The 18,504-nt window shown below is 37.5% G+C and overlaps 1 protein-coding gene across 1 annotated transcript; it reads left to right on the plus strand.

Moving 5' to 3' along the window:
- Positions 1 to 614: 614 nt before the first annotated feature.
- LOC135199241 (uncharacterized) lies at positions 615 to 18,170 on the plus strand. Its single transcript, XM_064227116.1, has 4 exons — positions 615 to 722; positions 13,025 to 13,073; positions 14,328 to 14,575; positions 16,587 to 18,170. Exons 2-4 carry the CDS (start codon positions 13,043 to 13,045, stop codon positions 16,884 to 16,886), a joined length of 579 nt encoding a protein of 192 aa, XP_064083186.1. The 5' UTR covers positions 615 to 722; positions 13,025 to 13,042; the 3' UTR covers positions 16,887 to 18,170.
- Positions 18,171 to 18,504: the final 334 nt, after the last annotated feature.

The raw sequence follows: 18,504 nt of genomic DNA on the forward strand, positions 1-18,504 counted from the left end.
ACAAAAGTGGTGATCCAAGAGTGAGAATTGCATAGAACTGAAGAATACCTGCTATCTCTCTCTCTCTCTCTCTCTCTCTCTCTCTCAACGTATGCTTTGCTTTTCTCCAACCTTTTCTCTTTAACTCAATGCATTTATGATTAGTTTAAAATTCTCTCTCTCTCTCTCTCTCTCTCAAAGCATTCCATCAAAACGTAACGTGTAATGAATACAATATAAATACCATTATGACAGCATAATTTTACTTTTGTATAAATGGCAACAATTGCAACGCCCCCCTCCCCCTTCAAAACCAAAATAAGGTGGGGGTGGGGGTGGGGGAGGGAGAAGGGAAGTGGGAGGGGGTTTATGCAACATCAATTTTTCTTTATTTTTTACGGGAGGGAAAACGGTGTCGAATCCAACACAGGTTCCTTGTTTTAAAAAGGGTGTCCCGCAAGGTCAAAGTCCTTCTCTTCTTCCCCCCTCCCCCCTCTCCCCCTCCTGACCGTGCGTCTCATGCCCCTCCCTCCCTCCTTTGTACCCCTCCACCCCCTGCCCTTGCATTCCCTCCAACCACTTCCCTTCCCCTGCGCCGGTACCCAGTATTAGGTATATATATATTGCAGGTCGTTCCTGGAGTCTCACTCACTACTCTTTGCGTCTTCGTTCGCTACTCGTTACTCTTGAACGCGTGCGCGCACATCAACAAGAAAGTTCATTGAACCACGTAGTAAATACAGGTAAATGTCTGATATTATTGTTACCGTTTGTGGTTGCTATTTCTTTATCAAGTGCTGGCGTGAACGGATCTTTCTTTGGCTTTGCAACTTTGCTTGGTAAAGTGCCTCTTCTGTTGTTGTTGTTATTATTATTATTATTATTATTATTATTATTATTATTATTATTATTATTATTATTATTATTATTATTATTATTATTATTTTCCTTACGCTTCTCAGGCTCAGCGATGTTTCTGAGTAACTGGCCAATTTTCATACTGGGAGTATTCAAAAAACTATTAAAAATGCTAAAGGTAATCTTTTATTAGAAGAGGATCTCAGGATCCTGTTCTAATAAAAGATTACCTTCAGCGTTTATAATAATTTTTTGAAAATTCCCAATACGAATATTGGCCTGAGAAGCGAATTGTAAGGAAAATAGAAAAAAACAATATATAAAATCAACTCTCTTAATTCTGCCATTCTTTATACCAGCATTTGCATAAAAGAGGGTCTTCTACCAAAATATTATTATTATTATTATTATTATTATTATTATTATTATTATTATTATTATTATTATTATTATTTATCAAGTATGAGAGTGATAAATCATTCGACTTAACCGATAGCAATTTTTGCCCCGTCAAAAGTCTGAAGAGCAAGACGTCTACAAAGGGTATTTAGTGTCAGTATTGAAATCTGAAATAATTGTATGAAATAGCATAGTTTCACAAGCAGTATTTTGAATCATGGCTTAAATCATTCTTTCCTTTGGACCATAATACACCAAGCATTTTAGTCGGGCTTCCAGTTTCGAAAGCAGTATTTTGAATTAAGTTTTAAATTATTCTTCAAACACAAACGGAACGGAAATCCTGAAAGGCGTTTCGCAATTTCACATTGCATTTAAAAGGCCTTTGTCTGCAAAGAATAAATCAAACGCTAAATTAGACATTTTAGGAGCATTCGCACCCCTTGCCTTTTGTTTGTCTCATAATTGCAAATTCTGATGTAAAAGAGGACGTTAAAAAGTTTCAGTGTTGCGCTTGTGCAAGAGAGAGAGAGAGAGAGAGAGAGAGAGAGAGAGAGAGAGAGAGAGAGAGAGAGAGAGAGAGAGATGCAATGAACCTAGTGCTATAGGACCATTTTTTATGTATATCAAACATCATTAATCAAAAAAACAGCTTTTATTGACTTGGTTCTATTTTTTACAATTAAAGGAATAACCAGAGCTTGAATTTCAATTTCATTCCATTACCCACGTTTCTTATATTCTTCTGCCGTTTTTGTAATTTATTGTTTTTCGCTTGCAACTGTGGATTTAGATTACTATGAATTTAAGAGATATTTTAATCAGGAGTTTACCCGACAGTGAGAGGGTGGGTAGGGCAGTGATTGGCGTCTTGTTATTATATTGGGCCATCCCCAAATTTCTAATTGGTTGAGGTATAAAGTCCATTGTCCTCCATATAGTTTGCCTCGTAATTATTAAACTCTTTCAAAATTGTTGCCTTCAAATTTGGTTTAATCCAGCGTTTTGGCAAGCTAACCTCCAATACAAATACAAAATTGCAATATATTGCAGTTAGATTGCAAATGATAGTGGCATCATTGTTTTTACTTGTTGTGATAGTGGTGGTAGCATCATACATAAGACAGACAGATAAAAGGTGATGAAAAACGCTGAAATATAACTCGCACCATCAGGTTCAATGATATCGACTGCTGAAATTTAAACCTGGAGACAACAAAGTCATATATTTTCTGCAAGGAAAGAATCGAGTGACAAAGTAGTGAAGACTTCAGCTGGAAAGCAGAGCAAAGTAATACCAGGGGTAACTCATCCTTACTTTTTCTCAAAGCTTCCTAATGTCGTGGAGTTGTTACACTCCCTGCAAGGCTAAAGTCCGTTGTTCGAAGACTCAAAAAAGTTCGCGCCCCTTGGCCAAATTGCTACAGCGTCTTTAGACAGAGACCTGAGGTATTGCTCTCTCTCTCTCTCTCTCTCTCTCTCTCTCTAATCTTTAAACCGGCATCGTTGTTACCGTAATACTATCGGTACCAATATTTTGGTATTTTCAGCCCCTTTATTTTGTCAAGATCCCATTTGTGTTCGTCATTCTCTTTTTGCCGCTTACTTTCTTCCCTGTACCTCTCATCCGTCCGTCTCTTCTTCTTCTTCTTCTTCTTCTTCTACTTGTTCTTCTTCTTCTTCTTCTTCTTCTTCTTCTTCTTCTTCTTCTACTTGTTCTTCTTCTTGTTCTTCTTCTTCTTCTTCTTCTTCTTCTGCCTAATTTGCCGCGGCAAGGAAAGCAGGGCGAAGGCGTCGCCGGTTCTCCCTGACGACGATCGGGTGAATCACCATCGTGTACTCAATGGATACGCCTCTTTAACCTCCACCTTGACCGCCAAATTGCAGGCCAGAGGAGGGTCAGAGTTACCTTGACTGTGGGTGGGAGGTTGGGGCTCCTGGATGGGAAAGGGGTGGCGGGTTGGCTGTACGGCGAAATTACCTTCATGTTGTTGGGGAGGGAGGAGGGTGGAGGGGTTACCCTGTGGGAAAAAGGTTGGCTCAGTCCTTTGATCTCGTTCTCAGACAAGAGGCAATCGACTGGCACCTCACTTAACCCTTAATCAAGGGAATTCCTTAGTGGTCATATACTCTCAGTCGTGAAATTGCGTAACCCAGGTATCCGTTCCACGTCTAAAGCTCCTTTGTTGGGGCGCTGGAATGTCTATGCAGGCAAAGTGTCTTTCAAGTCAGAAAGGAGTCATACTTGGGAACTCCTTTCTTGCCAAATTAACCTCACTAGAACCCTCTCTCGCGCAAAGAACTTTATCGGCAACTCTTGTTCAGTCACAAGATTGATCTCGCGCTCCTCCTTTCCCACTTAAAAACCTTAATTAGGAACCCCTTTCCCGCTCAAGGGACCGTCACTGGAACTTCTTTTCCATAACAAGACCTCAGCTTGGAACGTGTTTTCTATCAGAAAAGCCTCAATTAAGAACTCCTTTCACGTCAAAAAAACTAAACCCTTTTCTACCAAAGAGAGTCCTAATTGGGGACACCTTTCCTGATAAGAGAATCTTGATTGGGAACTCCTTCCCTGGCTTAATGCTCTTTTTGTCATCAATACAATAGAATCTTAAAAAAGGAGCCATTATTCTCTTAGAGACTTTTACAGTACTTCTTTCACGTCTAAGGGTTATAATTAAAATCTCATCTTCCGTAAAAAGACTTTTCATTAAAGGAGACCCTTCATTATCAAAAGCCTCAGACTGAAGCTCTTTGACGTCCAAAATATTCTTTAATGAAGATTTCTTTCCTTAGAAGAAAAAATTTTAATGAAAACGCCTTACACTTAAATGGAGCCTAACTTGAGAACTCATCTCTTGCAAAAGAGTTTGAATGAAGGTACTCCTTCCTCACTAAAGGAATCACTGTCAGGAACTCCTTTCCACCAGGAACGCCTTCCATGGGAACTCCTTCCTCGTTAAGAGAGAAGTGCAGTGGCATTATTCCTCCCTCAACATAACATCGCCAGTTTGGAGGTCCTTAATCCCAAAGAACCTCATCTGGAACTCCTTTCCGGTCAGAATAACCTTGACAAAGAATTCGTTTCTAAAAAGAATCTTACTCGGAAACCTCTTCCTGCTAATGATAGTCTCACTTGAGACTTTCCTCACTAATAACAGACATACTCAACATATCTTTGACGATGTGACACAAGTTTCAGATACATTATTAAATAGCATGAATCCCAGAGCCTTTGGTTTCGTTTTTAGGTTGTTTTTTTTATTTCTTCTTCCGCTTAATTATAGTGAAAAAAGATCTTTTTCACTATAAACGGTATTCATATCGCAGGAAAATGTCCTGTCATAACCGCAAACTGAGAGTCCTTGATAGCTGTCCATCTCCGACATCCTGTTTGCTGGAATTTTGTTCGCTTCAACGGTATTCATGTTTGCTTGCTTCGTCGTTTGTTTACAATTCCTGAGAATTTTTCATGTTTCTGGATTTGCTTTGCGGTTCTAGTACCCATTGTTTTTAAGTCAATTTTTTGCTGAGGATAAAAATATGCGTATGTCCTCAATAAAATATTATGGATGATGCAAGCATTTGCTTGTTTGTAAGCATGACAAACATTCGTTTATAGGAGGTAAAACCTATAAATGTTTCTCAAATGGAAAAACGTTTATGGCGATTCTTTATTTCTAATGTGCATCAGGAGGCTTTCTTCGATCTATTCCTTTTTTCTGTTTTTATTTACAAAATAAAACATTAATAAATGTCTGAATAATTTTTGTAAACTAGAAAGAATAAGAAAGTGTATCCTATATCTGCCTGACCCGTATTATGATTTTTCTTTAAATGAGAAAAAATTCAATTCTGGGCTTCATTTTACAATTTTTTCAATCGTTTCTAACGAGATAAGTACATTTTAAAACATATTCAGTCATACAAAAATATAATGAGAGAGAGAGAGAGAGAGAGAGAGAGAGAGAGAGAGAGAGAGAGAGAGAGAGAGAGAGAGACTACACAAAATCGAAACACATTCAGCAAAACAATTACTTTTGTATGGTCGGTCATTCTCATGACAATCACAAAGCGAATATCAATACTAAGTACGGCCAATCTTCTTGGCATAAACTGATTTACGAAGAAATTAGGGAGGAAAATCTTGGATAGCGTTTAATTGCGAAAACACAAGCACTAACCATTTTTGGTGAGGGCTATTAATGCACTTCCCTTGGGGTCTTTTATTTTCTGGCCCGAAAAATTATTAAGTGGGCACAAGTTAGTGAGAGAGAGAGAGAGTACATGGACAAAATGCTGTTAAAATTTGGCCTGCATAGTCATTTCTCTCAGTAATATTTTTACTTTTACATAAAAAAAAACAGAACAGTATAAACAACTTAATTAATTAAAAATAATAATTTAAAAAAATTAATTGGAAGAGGAATAAGTCTAGACTAAGCATTTCTTACCCGGCATTGTAGAAGAGTACATACCATATAATAATATATATATATATATATATATATATATATATATATATATATATATATATATATATATATCTATGTGTAATATGTGTTCATATGATATATATACGTACTATATATATAAACATATATATATATATATATATATATATATATATATATATATATATATATAGATATATGTGTGTGTGTGTGTATATTATATATATATATATTATTATATATATATATATATATATATAATATATGAATGTACGTATGTACGTATGTATATATATATATGTTGTGTGTGTGTGTATGAACGAATCAGCAGTCGATTGCAACTCCTCCCCTAAGAAAACACTGACAAGGTCACGACGCTCCTAGAAATTAATTATAGAATTAAAAATAAAATCTTGTAAGAGGCTCAAATCATTAACAAGCGAATTTAAACTTCAAAGTTACGTGCTGTTTATGGAATAGATTGTAGAGTAGATTATAGAGGATTATTAAAAATTGAAAAGGAGCATACAGCAACCGTCAACACTGCTCTATCAGCGACGGTTTTAGTCAGCACTTCAACTTTTGTCTGATAATGTTTTTATTCTTTGTTTTATCCTTGTCTGTTTTGGTTTCCTTCTAAACTAATCAACGGAGAAAAGCGCAATTAGACGTATGGAATATGACGGCATATACTGGAGCTCTGCGTGATAACAGCCGCTATCGCTCATTGAACTACTTAGCCGCTGAGTAAGCAATGGAACGCTTCGGTGAAGTTGACTCTGAAGCGCTTTCTTGCTCGTGCAAAATCATTCTTATATTTCTTGTTAGTAAGAACAATCACAAATCTGTTTGCCCACGAACAATTTAGTTGTGCACTTAAAATAATTCTAATATTGAAAAATGGTGCTTAAAATCGACTCAATTCACAAATTTTGATATGTCAAAAGACTTATGTTACATAGAAGAAACTGTAGCAATTTTCTCGATTTTAGTAGTTTTCAAAATGTTTATGTCGCTTAATTCAACTTCTTTTAATTTCGTACTATTACTGTAGCTTTGGAACACACGTATCAGCTGTACGATTGGCTCTCTTTTGCGCCTTTTATCCTTTTGTTGTTCATCTGTTTCTAATTTTTCCAGATATTCTGTCTTTCTCCTTCTTCTGTCCATCAAAAAGGGTTTGTAGAGCCTTTTCAAAACCTCATGGTAATCCTTCCTCTTACTTTCCTCCTCCTCCTCCTCCTCCCCCTCTTCTTCTTCTTTTCCAGCCATCCTCTCCTCCTCCTCTTCCTCTTCTTCTTCTTTTCCAGCCATCCTCCCCCCTCCTCCTCCTCCTCCTCCTCCCTCCCCCTCTTCCTTTCTTTTCTTTTTCAGACCCCATCCTCCTCCCCATCCTTCCTCCTCCTCCTCCCCTTCCTTCCTTCTTCTCACTCCTCTCCTCCCCTCCTCCTCCTCTCTCTTCTTCTTCTTCTTCTTTCCAAGCCTCCTCTCCTCCTCTCCTCTCCTCCTCTCCTCCCCTCTTCTTCTTCTTTTTTCATCCTCCTCTCCCATCCTCCTCCTCCTCCTCCTCCTCTCCTCTTCTTCCGCTTCCTTCTTCCTCCTCCTTTTCCAGCCATCCTCTCCTCTTCCTCTTCCTCCTCCTCCTTCCTCCTTCTTCTTCCGTCTTCTTCTTCTTCTTCTTCGTCTTCCTTTTCCGGGCCATGCCTCCTCCTCCTTTTCCTTCCTCCTCCTCCTCCTCCTCCTCCTCTCTCCTCCTCTTCTTCTTCTTCTTCTTCTTCTTCTTTTCCAGCCATCCTCTGTGATACGGATCCAAATTGGCGCCTGTTAAGATTGGTATTAACCCCTAGGGGACTTTCTGGCTTCTATATCAGGTCGTGGGAAACAACGTAGCAGGCACTGATTGCTTTTATCGCTAATGCCGGGGGCCACTTGAACTCTGCCATAATGTCACAGAGCACGAAGTTTAATTTATGTTCTACGCTAGAAGTATCTAAAACACCTTTTCCAACAAAATGGAAATTTATCTATTCAGCTTTTAAATTATTTTCATTTCACGAATTTTATCTTTCATATGGAATACCAATTTTAGGTGATGTTTTCCATACAGTTAAAAACAAAATATTTCTTTTCACAGAATAAAACCGTTTTACATTTTTTCCATCTGAAAATTTATTATATGATTTCGTAAATCTCAAATTACTTTACTTTACTTCATCTTCCCGCCACTGGCCAGTGGCATAAGGCTGATACAGTTCCTCTCCATCTGTCTCTATCCCGAGCCATTTCCCTCGCTTCCTCTTGGTTCTGGATTTCATCTTCAGGATCTGACAACTATGTCTATCCACCTCGATTTTGGCCTACCCAGAGGTCTTCTTCCTATCGTACTGCTCCCAGTGGTCTCTTGGGGTCTCTATTCCCATCCATCCTCTCAAAATGTCCAAACCCAAATTATTTTGTTTAACAAAATTGCTGGTGCACAGTCATGGCCATTTTCCTCAGTTTGGAGTATTTGCTGATATAATAGTGACTCGTCAGTTTTCAAAGCAGGTGGTGTGGCTGCGAAGAAGAATGTCCAATTTCGATATTTCCGTCAATTTCTTCACTTCGTTATGTTTCAACTTTGAAAACATTTTGGTTCAAGAGCGCTTTGTTATTTTTTGTCATATGATGTATCGTATATCCCGTTTTCTCTCTCTCTCTCTCTCTCTCTCTCTCTCTCTCTCTCTCTCTCTCTCTCTCTCTCTCTCTCTCTCTCACCGCTCTCTTTCTATCTCTCTCTTTGCATATATATATTACATATATATATATGTATATATATATATATATATATATATGCAGGTATAATATGTATACATATTATATGTGTCTGCGTGTATGTGTGGTGTGGGTGTGAGCGTGTGTGCGCGCGTGTAGACACATATGCATATATGATGCCAGCAATGGATGTAGGGTGAAGACTATTTCCAAATAGAAACAAAGAGAATCGGAATAGAAACAGCAAAGCCAGATAACTATACTAACAGCAACATCTAAAATAAGTGACAAAACAACAGCAGTAGCAGAAAACATAAGACAATCAATAACAAAACCGCCGCCACCAACAGCAGTTAACAGTAACAAAAAAAGAAGACAAAACTGGAATCATAATAAACTGTATGGCGATACCGGGACGTTTTAATGATCGATATCTGGCACTTAAGATACAATTTCGGCGATAAAAAAGATATGTCTACATATAAAAAGCCCTTTAAACAGAGTTCAGGAATTTGTTCCTTTTTTTTTTTTTTTTTTTTTTGCTGACTGGTCACCTAACTAATAAAAGTTGAAGGGGGTTGGGGAGACGGGGTTGGGGATCCAATATTCGAAGCCATTAAAGATGTGTTACCAGCAGCGAGATGACTGGAGGATGATAGACCGCCAAAAAATGAACAGCACAAACTGGAAGGAGAAGAAAATTCGAGATTAAAAACCGCCTGAGATCAGGGCAAAACAACGCGACGTTTGGCAGTAGGCACGGTTCAAGAGAGGGCGGCCAAAGGAAGCGGTTTTACGACTTGCATAAGGTGAATGGACGAGCGCGCCGCGGTAAAACGGTATCACGATACCTAGGAGCAGCTGGAGGGATGCTCGGAAGGCGGTATTGCTGGTGCTACCGCAATGGCCCGCCTTGTTTCTCTAGACCGACACTCCCCCACCCAAACCACTCACACACCCTGCTCTCCTTATCTCCTGTCTGACCGAGGTAGTATTAAATGCCAAAGGTAAAGAATCCATCTTAAGAAGAGGAAGAAGAAGAAGAAGAAGGCGCATATCTAATGAAGTGGCTTGCAGTCGAACTTGACCGGATGGTTCTTAAAAAAACCGGGAGTGCAGTTAAAGCCCCTGACTGGTTACTCCAGTGTTAGACTGTCTTGATTCCTACACGCAAATTTGAATGGGCGCACAACAAGTACGTGTGTGTACATAAGCAGTTCTGCGTCAACAACCCAATGGTGGTCCCACCCTTTAAAAAAAGCATGTGGGAATATGAAGATTAGTTGCAGGAAACAAACAAAAAACGAAAATACCTGAGGAGAAGGTATCGATCAGGGCAATAAACCAATAAATTCCGACCTGCAATGCAGAATAGTCCAAGACAGGTCCCGATTGGATTTGAGCGATAAAAGTGATAAAAAAAGTATAAAAAGTGATAAGAAGAACAAGTAAAAGGAACGAAGAGGAGAGGGCGAGATGTGGGAGCCTGCGATAACATGGCAGAAAATAAGCGGGTGGAAAATTTAAGAATACAGAATTAAAAACTGGAATAATAATAATAAAATAAAAAAAAAGTAGTAGGTGGTTAAGATGAGGGATTGTGATGAGAAGAAGATGGCTGTCTATTTTTTTTAGCCCAAACACAAACAATGTACACACACACACACATATATATATATATATATATATGTGTGTGTGTGTGTGTGTGTAGTATGTATATATACATATACGTATATATGTATAACTGAATCACGAAAGTTAGGAACGTGATAAATCCATAAATAAAGGTATATGCCACGAGGGAAAATAAACTCCGTTGTTTATTTTCCCTCGTGGCATATACCTTTATTTATACGTATATATATGTGTGTTTGTTTATATATCATATATATATATATATATATATATATATATATATATATATATATATAATATAATAGACTTTTTACATATATATATAAATGGCTCAATTCCATACCAGCCTAGAAAAAAAAAAAAAAAGCATGTGAAGACAAATTCTCATAAGCGAAAACAATGTTTTTCGCTCCGTTTACTCTACGCTCACAGTCCCAGCGGTCATCTGGTCCAACGCTGCAAAAGCCATATGAAAAAAAAAACAAAGATAAAAGAGAGAGAGAGAGAGAGAGAGAGAGAGAGAGAGAGAGAGAGAGAAGGTTGTTTAGCAGTACCGAATGGGTACAACAACGAGGCGAGAAGAATGCCGTATCCGGCAAGGCGAAACATACAACGGTACAACCAGTTACCCTGTTGCTATTTGCTGGGACAAGGCATTGCATAGCAATGAAGTTTAATCTGGGTTATCGTTTCCTTTATTACGTCATGCTCCCCCTAACCCCCATACCGCCCCCACCCCTTGCGTCTCTCTCTCTCTCTCTCTCTCTCTCTCTCTCTCTCTCTCTCTCTCTCTGAAGAAAGACGGAGGGAAAAGAGGAAAGAAAGGTTAGATCTAATGAGAAATTGAGATGCGCTTTCATTCTTAAAACAAATATATATATATTATATATATATATATATATATATATATATATATATATATATATATATATATATATATATATATATATATAAATATATATATATGCATATATATATATATATATATATATATATGTATATATATATACAACATTCAGGAGTCCTAGGAGAAAAGTCTAATAAGAACATGCTTTATTATGAAACGCTTCATGTTGCTTCAACGCATCACCAGTCTGCAAAAATTTCAAGTTTTCCTATAATAAAACTCATGATTAAAGCACTTTAAAGTATCACAAAAATTTGCCAAAATTAAATAATTTAAAACTATAAGCTAAAACATGAGCAAGTGGGTAAGGCTGCCTATTCAAGGAAGGAAAGGAATTAAGTAACCACAACAGTTCGTACACTATACATATATATTATATATTTATATATATATATATATATATATATATATATATATATATATATATATATATATATATATATATATATAATATATATATATATATATATATATCTAATATATATATATATATATATATATCTATATATATATATATAAATATATATTATATATATTATATATATATATATATTATATATATATATATATATATATAATAGATATATATATAAATATATATATTATATAGATTATATATATATATATATAATATAGATATATATATATATAAGATATTATAATATTAACTATATAATATATATATATATATATATCTATATATATATATATATATATATATATATATATATATATGACTCCGTAAAATGTTCTGTACAACAGAATTCCATCTAATAAAAGGAGCCCATAAAAACACCAAAATGTAGAGAGAAAAAGTACTATATTTCAGAGACTGCTGTCTCTCTCTTCAGGTATATGAAGAGAGAGACAGCAGTCTCTGAAATATAGTACTGCTCTCTACATTTTGGTGTTTTTATGGGCTCCTTTTATTAGATATATATATATATATAAATCCTGTAACGCAAAGCTGCACTGTGACGTAAGGTGATCCCAAAACCCCTCAGGCGGTCGTTTTAGCATCACAGAGTAACCAGGGACCTTTTTTTTCGTACGGTTTCCCGAGCAGTGATCGGGGTAATTACAGGACCTTTTGGGCAATCGCTTCTCCATTATCTCTTCGGTCATCAAAGCCCTGGAGGGCATTTTTCAGTGGCTTCCTCTTTCTCATCAGCTTCCTCCTCCTCCTCCTCCTCCTCCTCCTCCTCCCCCCTCTCTTTTCTCCATCTCATCCCCTCCTTCTCCTCCTTCCCTCTATTCCTCCTCCCCGTCCTCCCCCTCATTTTTCACCCTTCTTCCCCCTCTTTCGCCTCCTCCTCCTCCTCCTCATCATCGTCCTCATCTTTAAAATCATCTTCATCAAAGCTGCTTGAATACTCTTGTTTTCTAAAAATCATCATCATCACCTTCTTCATAAATCATTGTATTGTTTATCACAGATAACTGTTTTTTTTTTTTTTCTTTCGTTCTCCACCGAATTCTTCTTCATCATCCTCTCCCTCAAGACACTGTATTATCTATCACAGATGATCGGTTTCTTCTTGTTTTCCTTCTTCTTTCTCTGTCAACGCTGCTCCTCTCACACTTTCATCATCGCACTGGCACTTCCTCGATCTCCAAACGAATTCAGTCTCCTACCTTCTTTGGACTTGTCCTGGAATCTCGGCCTCTTGCTCTCTTTCTTTCTGGTTTGATCGCCATTTCCATCATCTCATCACTGCTATTCATCTCTTTCCTGTAAAAGACAGAAGAAGAAGAAGAAGAAGAAGAAGAAGAAGAAGAAGAAGAAGAAGAAGAAGAGGGCGAAGGGTTCAACGTCATGATAGGAATGCCAGCTAGACAACCTGCAGGCGACATTGCAGCCAACGCTCATGGTTCTATGTGGTGCATGTGGACCGTTCTTGGAATCGTGGCTCCCCTGACAGACATGCTAATCGTGATTCTTCTTCTCTTTTTTTTTCACTCTATCTTCTTTCCTGAAACCATTTCCTGGAACCATGAGACCGGTAGTCATTTTTTTTCTCTCCTTTCTTTCCAGGAAACCTTTCCAGGAACCATGCAGAAGGGGATCATCTTGATTGCCGCAGGTGAGTGAAACAATAAGAGTAAGAAAAAATATGGTAGTAGGCTAACAAAATGGAAAGAAAACTTTACTGGAGGTCAGGCAGGTGTCTGGAGTTTAAAAAATTAATTAAAAGGTTACAAAAAAAACGTATGCAGCTGAGGAAAGGGAGCTATCACATCGGTCTAATGACAGGCAAATTAGATAGAATTTGTTATCAGCACATAACAAACAAACAACAAAATAATATTGCATCAGGCACAGAGAACGACTAACAGCGTAGAGAACCTAATGATTAATTGACGTCATCAGAAAAGGTATAGATGCTTGTAAATTACTATATAAGTGATTATTCGACAAGACATACAAGGTAATAATAAAGTTGCAGGTCTTCTGAAATTTCAATTACCTATAACTAATGACTGCGAATATAAATGTCCTTAATTAACCAGCGAATAAGATCATTGCTTACTGTCCAGAGATAATGAATTCAAGATGGTCATCAGACGCTGTACACATTTCACTGCCATCAGAGATAATTGGCACAACATATGATACCAAACAAGAATCGTCTGCTGAAGAATGAGCATCTGCCAGTAGTAGTCATTAATCCCCGAATAATTAACTATCAATAGAGGCAAGACGTCATTACTACTTGACTTCCATCAGAGAGGATTACTGGAGGATAAATTGCTGTCAGGACTTTTAACTCTAGGACTGCATTTGTATTATGGTGTAAAGATATAATTAATGATTTACCGTCAAGAACACTTGCTCAAATACATGCGCAGATAAAGGCACAAATTCCTAGTAACCTTGGATCTCTGACTTAACCGGTTTACAAACATTATAATCTTAGCATTTTTAGAAGGAAATAAATACAGTAACAGAGAGGTATTGTAAATATACTTGCTTCTTAGCACTTGGATACGATTTAGATTCATAGGCAGTATGATACTTCATGATAGGAGAGGAAAAGCTCAAAATGTGGAGAAATTTTTATATTACTTAATAAAATTACATGTTCAGTAAAAATTGATTTATTTATAAGAGAAACATTTGTGTATATAAACCTTATCTATTAATCCATCGATTTATTTCATGAGATTTTGCTGTCTTCTTATCTTATAATGCTTATTGTCATCAAAATCACTCAAAATATTGGTCAGAGCAAGACAGCAAAGCTCACATATTCTAAGGACAACAAGAAGCTCATCCATTAGAAACAAATAATGTTAGACCAATCTCACTCTCATTTTTTTCTCCCTTTCTCCCAAAGTCTTCGTGACTTGCGCCACCGCCCTTCCCCAGACGAGACTTATCAACGCCAACAGATGGAATAACCCCAGACCCAAAGGGAACGAACTCCTGCTGGACGCCCAGGTCGGCAGCGTACTGAGGAACGCCCCTCTGGGATCCCAACTGTACAGAACCGTCCCAGCAATTCCCGCCCTCCTCAGCAGGCTGCCCGACAACGCTACCCTTATCAGGCCGAATATCGTTGACAACTTCAAATGCGAAGGAAGAGTAAGTTGAATCGCTCGCCTGTTTTTATAGCATTTCCATCATTACTGTTTGAAGCTGATTATTCAGCCTAGTGTGTTTTCTTCAGAGGTTCTCCTGCGAAGGAAAGATGACTTGACAGGTAACCAACGGTCAAAAATTCCAAATAACAGTTGTCATACTTCTTTGTAAAGTCAACTCATCGTCGGCCGTAAATGACGTAATCTCATTTTTAGTTTGGTGAAATTATGATGGGTGAAGAATCTCGCGCAAGCTCTTAGTTAGGAAAGAGATACAGTTACATTAAACAAGCAAAATCTACCCCAAACTTTACATCATAATAATTATACTCTAGTCTCGGCTGAAATGAACGAACATAATCATTATGTCAGCCCAAATAGGCTAGCATTTGTCATAATCTCGCAGCGAGTAGGCTTAACTTTGTTAACTGTTATCTTAACTCAAACCGACCAACATATAATTATGACCTCAGAAAGTCTAATGCGTAAGAACCTCAATCTAAACAGGCTCTGCTAAAGTAGGCTAGCATTTGAGGATGTCAACTAAAATATTTCTTATGTGGTCGAATCCCTTTTTGTTTAGCCCGAAGAATCACTTAGTGGGTTCTGAATAGGCCAAATTGTTAGAATTTCAACTCGACTAGGCTAACGTATCCTTATAGTGGCTGTCAAATGCGACGAGTCATCTCCAGCTTATAATAGCTTCCAATGTTGCTTGCGGCTGGTAAACGACCCAAACACTCCGCTTTTCTTGCCGAGGACCTTCCAGCGGTACAGAAGGCGACGCCAGTGTGCGTGTGGGTGTTGGGTCATGTGGTTTTGCCCGTAATCTCCACCTGCCGTTGGTTGTATTTTTGCCTTTTCCATGACCTTGTCATTGCCGTAATGTCTCAGGCTATTCTGGTGCATGTGGGTGTCAGCTCAAGTGGTTGCCCGTTGGGAACCTGCTTCGTCCAGTTGTTTCCCCTTTTCCTAGACTTAGAATTTGTTTTGCTGTCTCATTCTTTGCTACCAGGCCACAGTCTCCGGTTAAAAACACTCTTCTCTCCAGTAATACATTTGTAAAGGAAAAAAATCTTTGCACAAAAACTGTAAATGCATTGGCTTAATGGAATTAAAAAAAAAAATACTGGGGATTACGTTAGTCACACCTAACCTCACTGAAATGGCTTCGTTATTTCCAAGTTTATAATTACAGCCACTGGACAGGTCTCATCACAGAGGAATGAGCCATGGTCATTATATGCCTTGAACTTTCAAATTGAGCGTCAAAATTGACAGGTTAGGAACAATGGAATATGAGGATTACTGATGTCTACATATTGTTATTTTAAAAAGTAAACTATTCTTCTATTGATTTTAATTATATACTTCACTTGCTCAGTTTTCTGAAATTATTTATCTTTATTTATTTATTTAGTTATTTTTTGTATAGGACTACGCTACTACGGTGATGTTGACAACGAGTTTTAAAAAAAATTATATTATTCTTGTATTGGTTTTAATTATATACTTCGCTTGCCAATTTATTTATTTATTTATTTATTTATTTATTTATTTATTTATTTATTTTTCATATAGGACTACGGCTACTACGGCGATGTTGACAACGAGTTTTTAAAAAATTATATTAGTGTTTATTGTTTTTAATTATATACTTCACTTGCCCATTTTTTTATTTATTTTTTTATTTATTCTTCGTATAAGACTACGGCTACTACGGTGATGTTGACGACGAGTTTTAAAAAAGTTTAATTATTATCCTATTAATTTTAGTTTTAGACTTCACTTGCCCAATTTCATTTACTTATTTTATTTATTTGTTCATTATTTATTTATTTTTCATATGGTACTACGGCTACAACGGCGATGTTGACAACGAGTTTAAAAAATTATATTATTCTTTTATTGATTTGAATTATATACTTCACTTAACCAATGTTATTTATTTATTTATTTATTTATTTATTTATTTATTTATTTATTTACTTATTTATTTATCTATTTATTTATAGGACTACGGCTACTACGGCGATGTTGACAACGAGTGCCAGATCTTCCACGTGTGCCTACCCCTGCAGCAGCTGTACCCGTTAAACTTCACCTCCCCAATCACCTACACCTTCTCCTTCATCTGCCCAGACCAGACCATCTTCAGCCAGGATGCTATGGTCTGCGCCTGGGAGAGCGAGGCTCTCCCTTGCAACTTCGCTCCTGACCTCTACTGGATGAACAAGAACTTCTTCCGCCTCGTGCCAGACACCGAGAAGGGCTTCGGGGAACGCTACGCCAACCTGAACGAACCCCAGCGTTAGTCTAAAGGTGGTCTGCGAGGACAGAACGTCAAAGAGCTAACTGGTGTAAACGGACGGCTGTACTCGAAGTGACTTCATCTCGTGCATTGCGTATTGCGGGTCTGTAGCGTAGGCGCCTTGCAGCTTCTTTGATGAAATTCTGGCCATTTTGATTTGCTTTACCATTCGCCCCCCCCCCCCCCCTTTTATTTTACTCTTACGATGCCAGCAAATGTGAAAAGAGATAAGTTGTGTATGAGTCTACAAAAATTACTCTTAGATGTGATATTAAACTTAGATCTACAAATCGTTTGTAGCCGTAGCATTCGAGACCCGTGTGAAATATACATTGCTACGAATCAAAAACCAGTTTTGCGCCTCTGCCATATTTGGTGGGCGTTCGGATTTCCCATGAATCATTTTGATCTAGATGAAGTCCTTCGGGTACATATCGGGGTCATGTAACGGGAAAAGGCCCAGTGCCCTTTTTTTATGCAAAATACACGCAAGGCTGATAGTTAAATGGATTAGAGCAGAACCATTAATTGGTGTAGTGCAGAACTTTAGGAAACAAAAGAAAATATCTTCTGCCATTTTACCCGTCTGCCTTTCGTTGTTTTGCTCCGTATGACTCCATTAAAATGGGTACAAATAAGGTTCTCATTTTTCTCTGTTTTTATGTGTTGTTTCTCGAAAATAAGACGTCGGTGACCTTTAAGAATCATAAAGTTTTCCGTCTCTTTGATTTCTCTGTATTTTTGAAGGGCATGATTGTAATAGAAACCACCTTTTACTAAATCAAATAAAAAAAAAGCTCTCAGTTTTTTTGCTACTTAAGCTTTTGCTGTTTGTGTATGCTTCTAATGAAGTGTCCATCGACCTACCAAGATTTTTTTTTCTTATCACTGCATTTTCTCTCTCAAAATTAAATCTGTATTGATTCTCTTACTCCTCGAAGAAAGACACGTTCGTAGAGATAGTTAGGCCAAACTTCCGGCCTCATGAAGGTACGTTAACTTCAGTCAATGTGATAAAGTACATAAAGCTTGAATCAAAAGAGATTTATGGGCATTTCGCTAATCATAAGCTTGACAGCGTTCTAATGTGCAACTGTGGCACTAAATACTCGTAATGATAAAGCTCAGTTTTACGGACAAGACGACAGACACTCGCTTATTTAACAGACTTCCAATTCACATGACGACCTTTGTATATAGACTTATAGCCTTTCTGAATGTTGAAAATTGTTGCCGTTGATGTTGAAGTTCTTAGTTATAATCAAGAAATAAACAAAAATGAATAAAAGCTTGTTTTCATTCCCCTAGTACTATTTGTGTGTGTGTGTGTGTGTGTGTGTGTGTGTAAGTGTGTTACGGAGGTAACAGAGGAAACTCAGTCTTCGTTGACCAGCTGAGGTGGAAGGTGTTATCCATCTGGTTTTCAGCATAAGTTGACGATAGCTGGTTTCCTTGGTGTTCATGCATCCATGCTTTGACTAGGCCCAACGATGTTCACCTGAAAACGCAAGACTCGGAATGTTCATCTCATGATAGGTCAGTATAGGAATCTAACAGGATAAATGTGAATGAATTCACATTCCCGATTTTCACTTTGCAGTCACTTAATACAATTAAGTTCA

This window comes from Macrobrachium nipponense, chromosome 23, assembly GCF_015104395.2.
Source record: "Macrobrachium nipponense isolate FS-2020 chromosome 23, ASM1510439v2, whole genome shotgun sequence".
Classification (NCBI taxonomy): Eukaryota; Metazoa; Arthropoda; class Malacostraca; order Decapoda; family Palaemonidae; genus Macrobrachium; species Macrobrachium nipponense.

Excerpts from the sequence above, each read along its gene's own strand:
- LOC135199241 (XM_064227116.1), top strand. The coding sequence starts at position 13,043 with ATGCAGAAGGGGATCATCTTGATTGCCGCAG. Across the intron at positions 13,074-14,327 it reads GATCATCTTGATTGCCGCAG|TCTTCGTGACTTGCGCCACC; the intron begins GTGAGTGAAACA and ends TTTCTCCCAAAG. Across the intron at positions 14,576-16,586 it reads ACTTCAAATGCGAAGGAAGA|GACTACGGCTACTACGGCGA; the intron begins GTAAGTTGAATC and ends ATTTATTTATAG.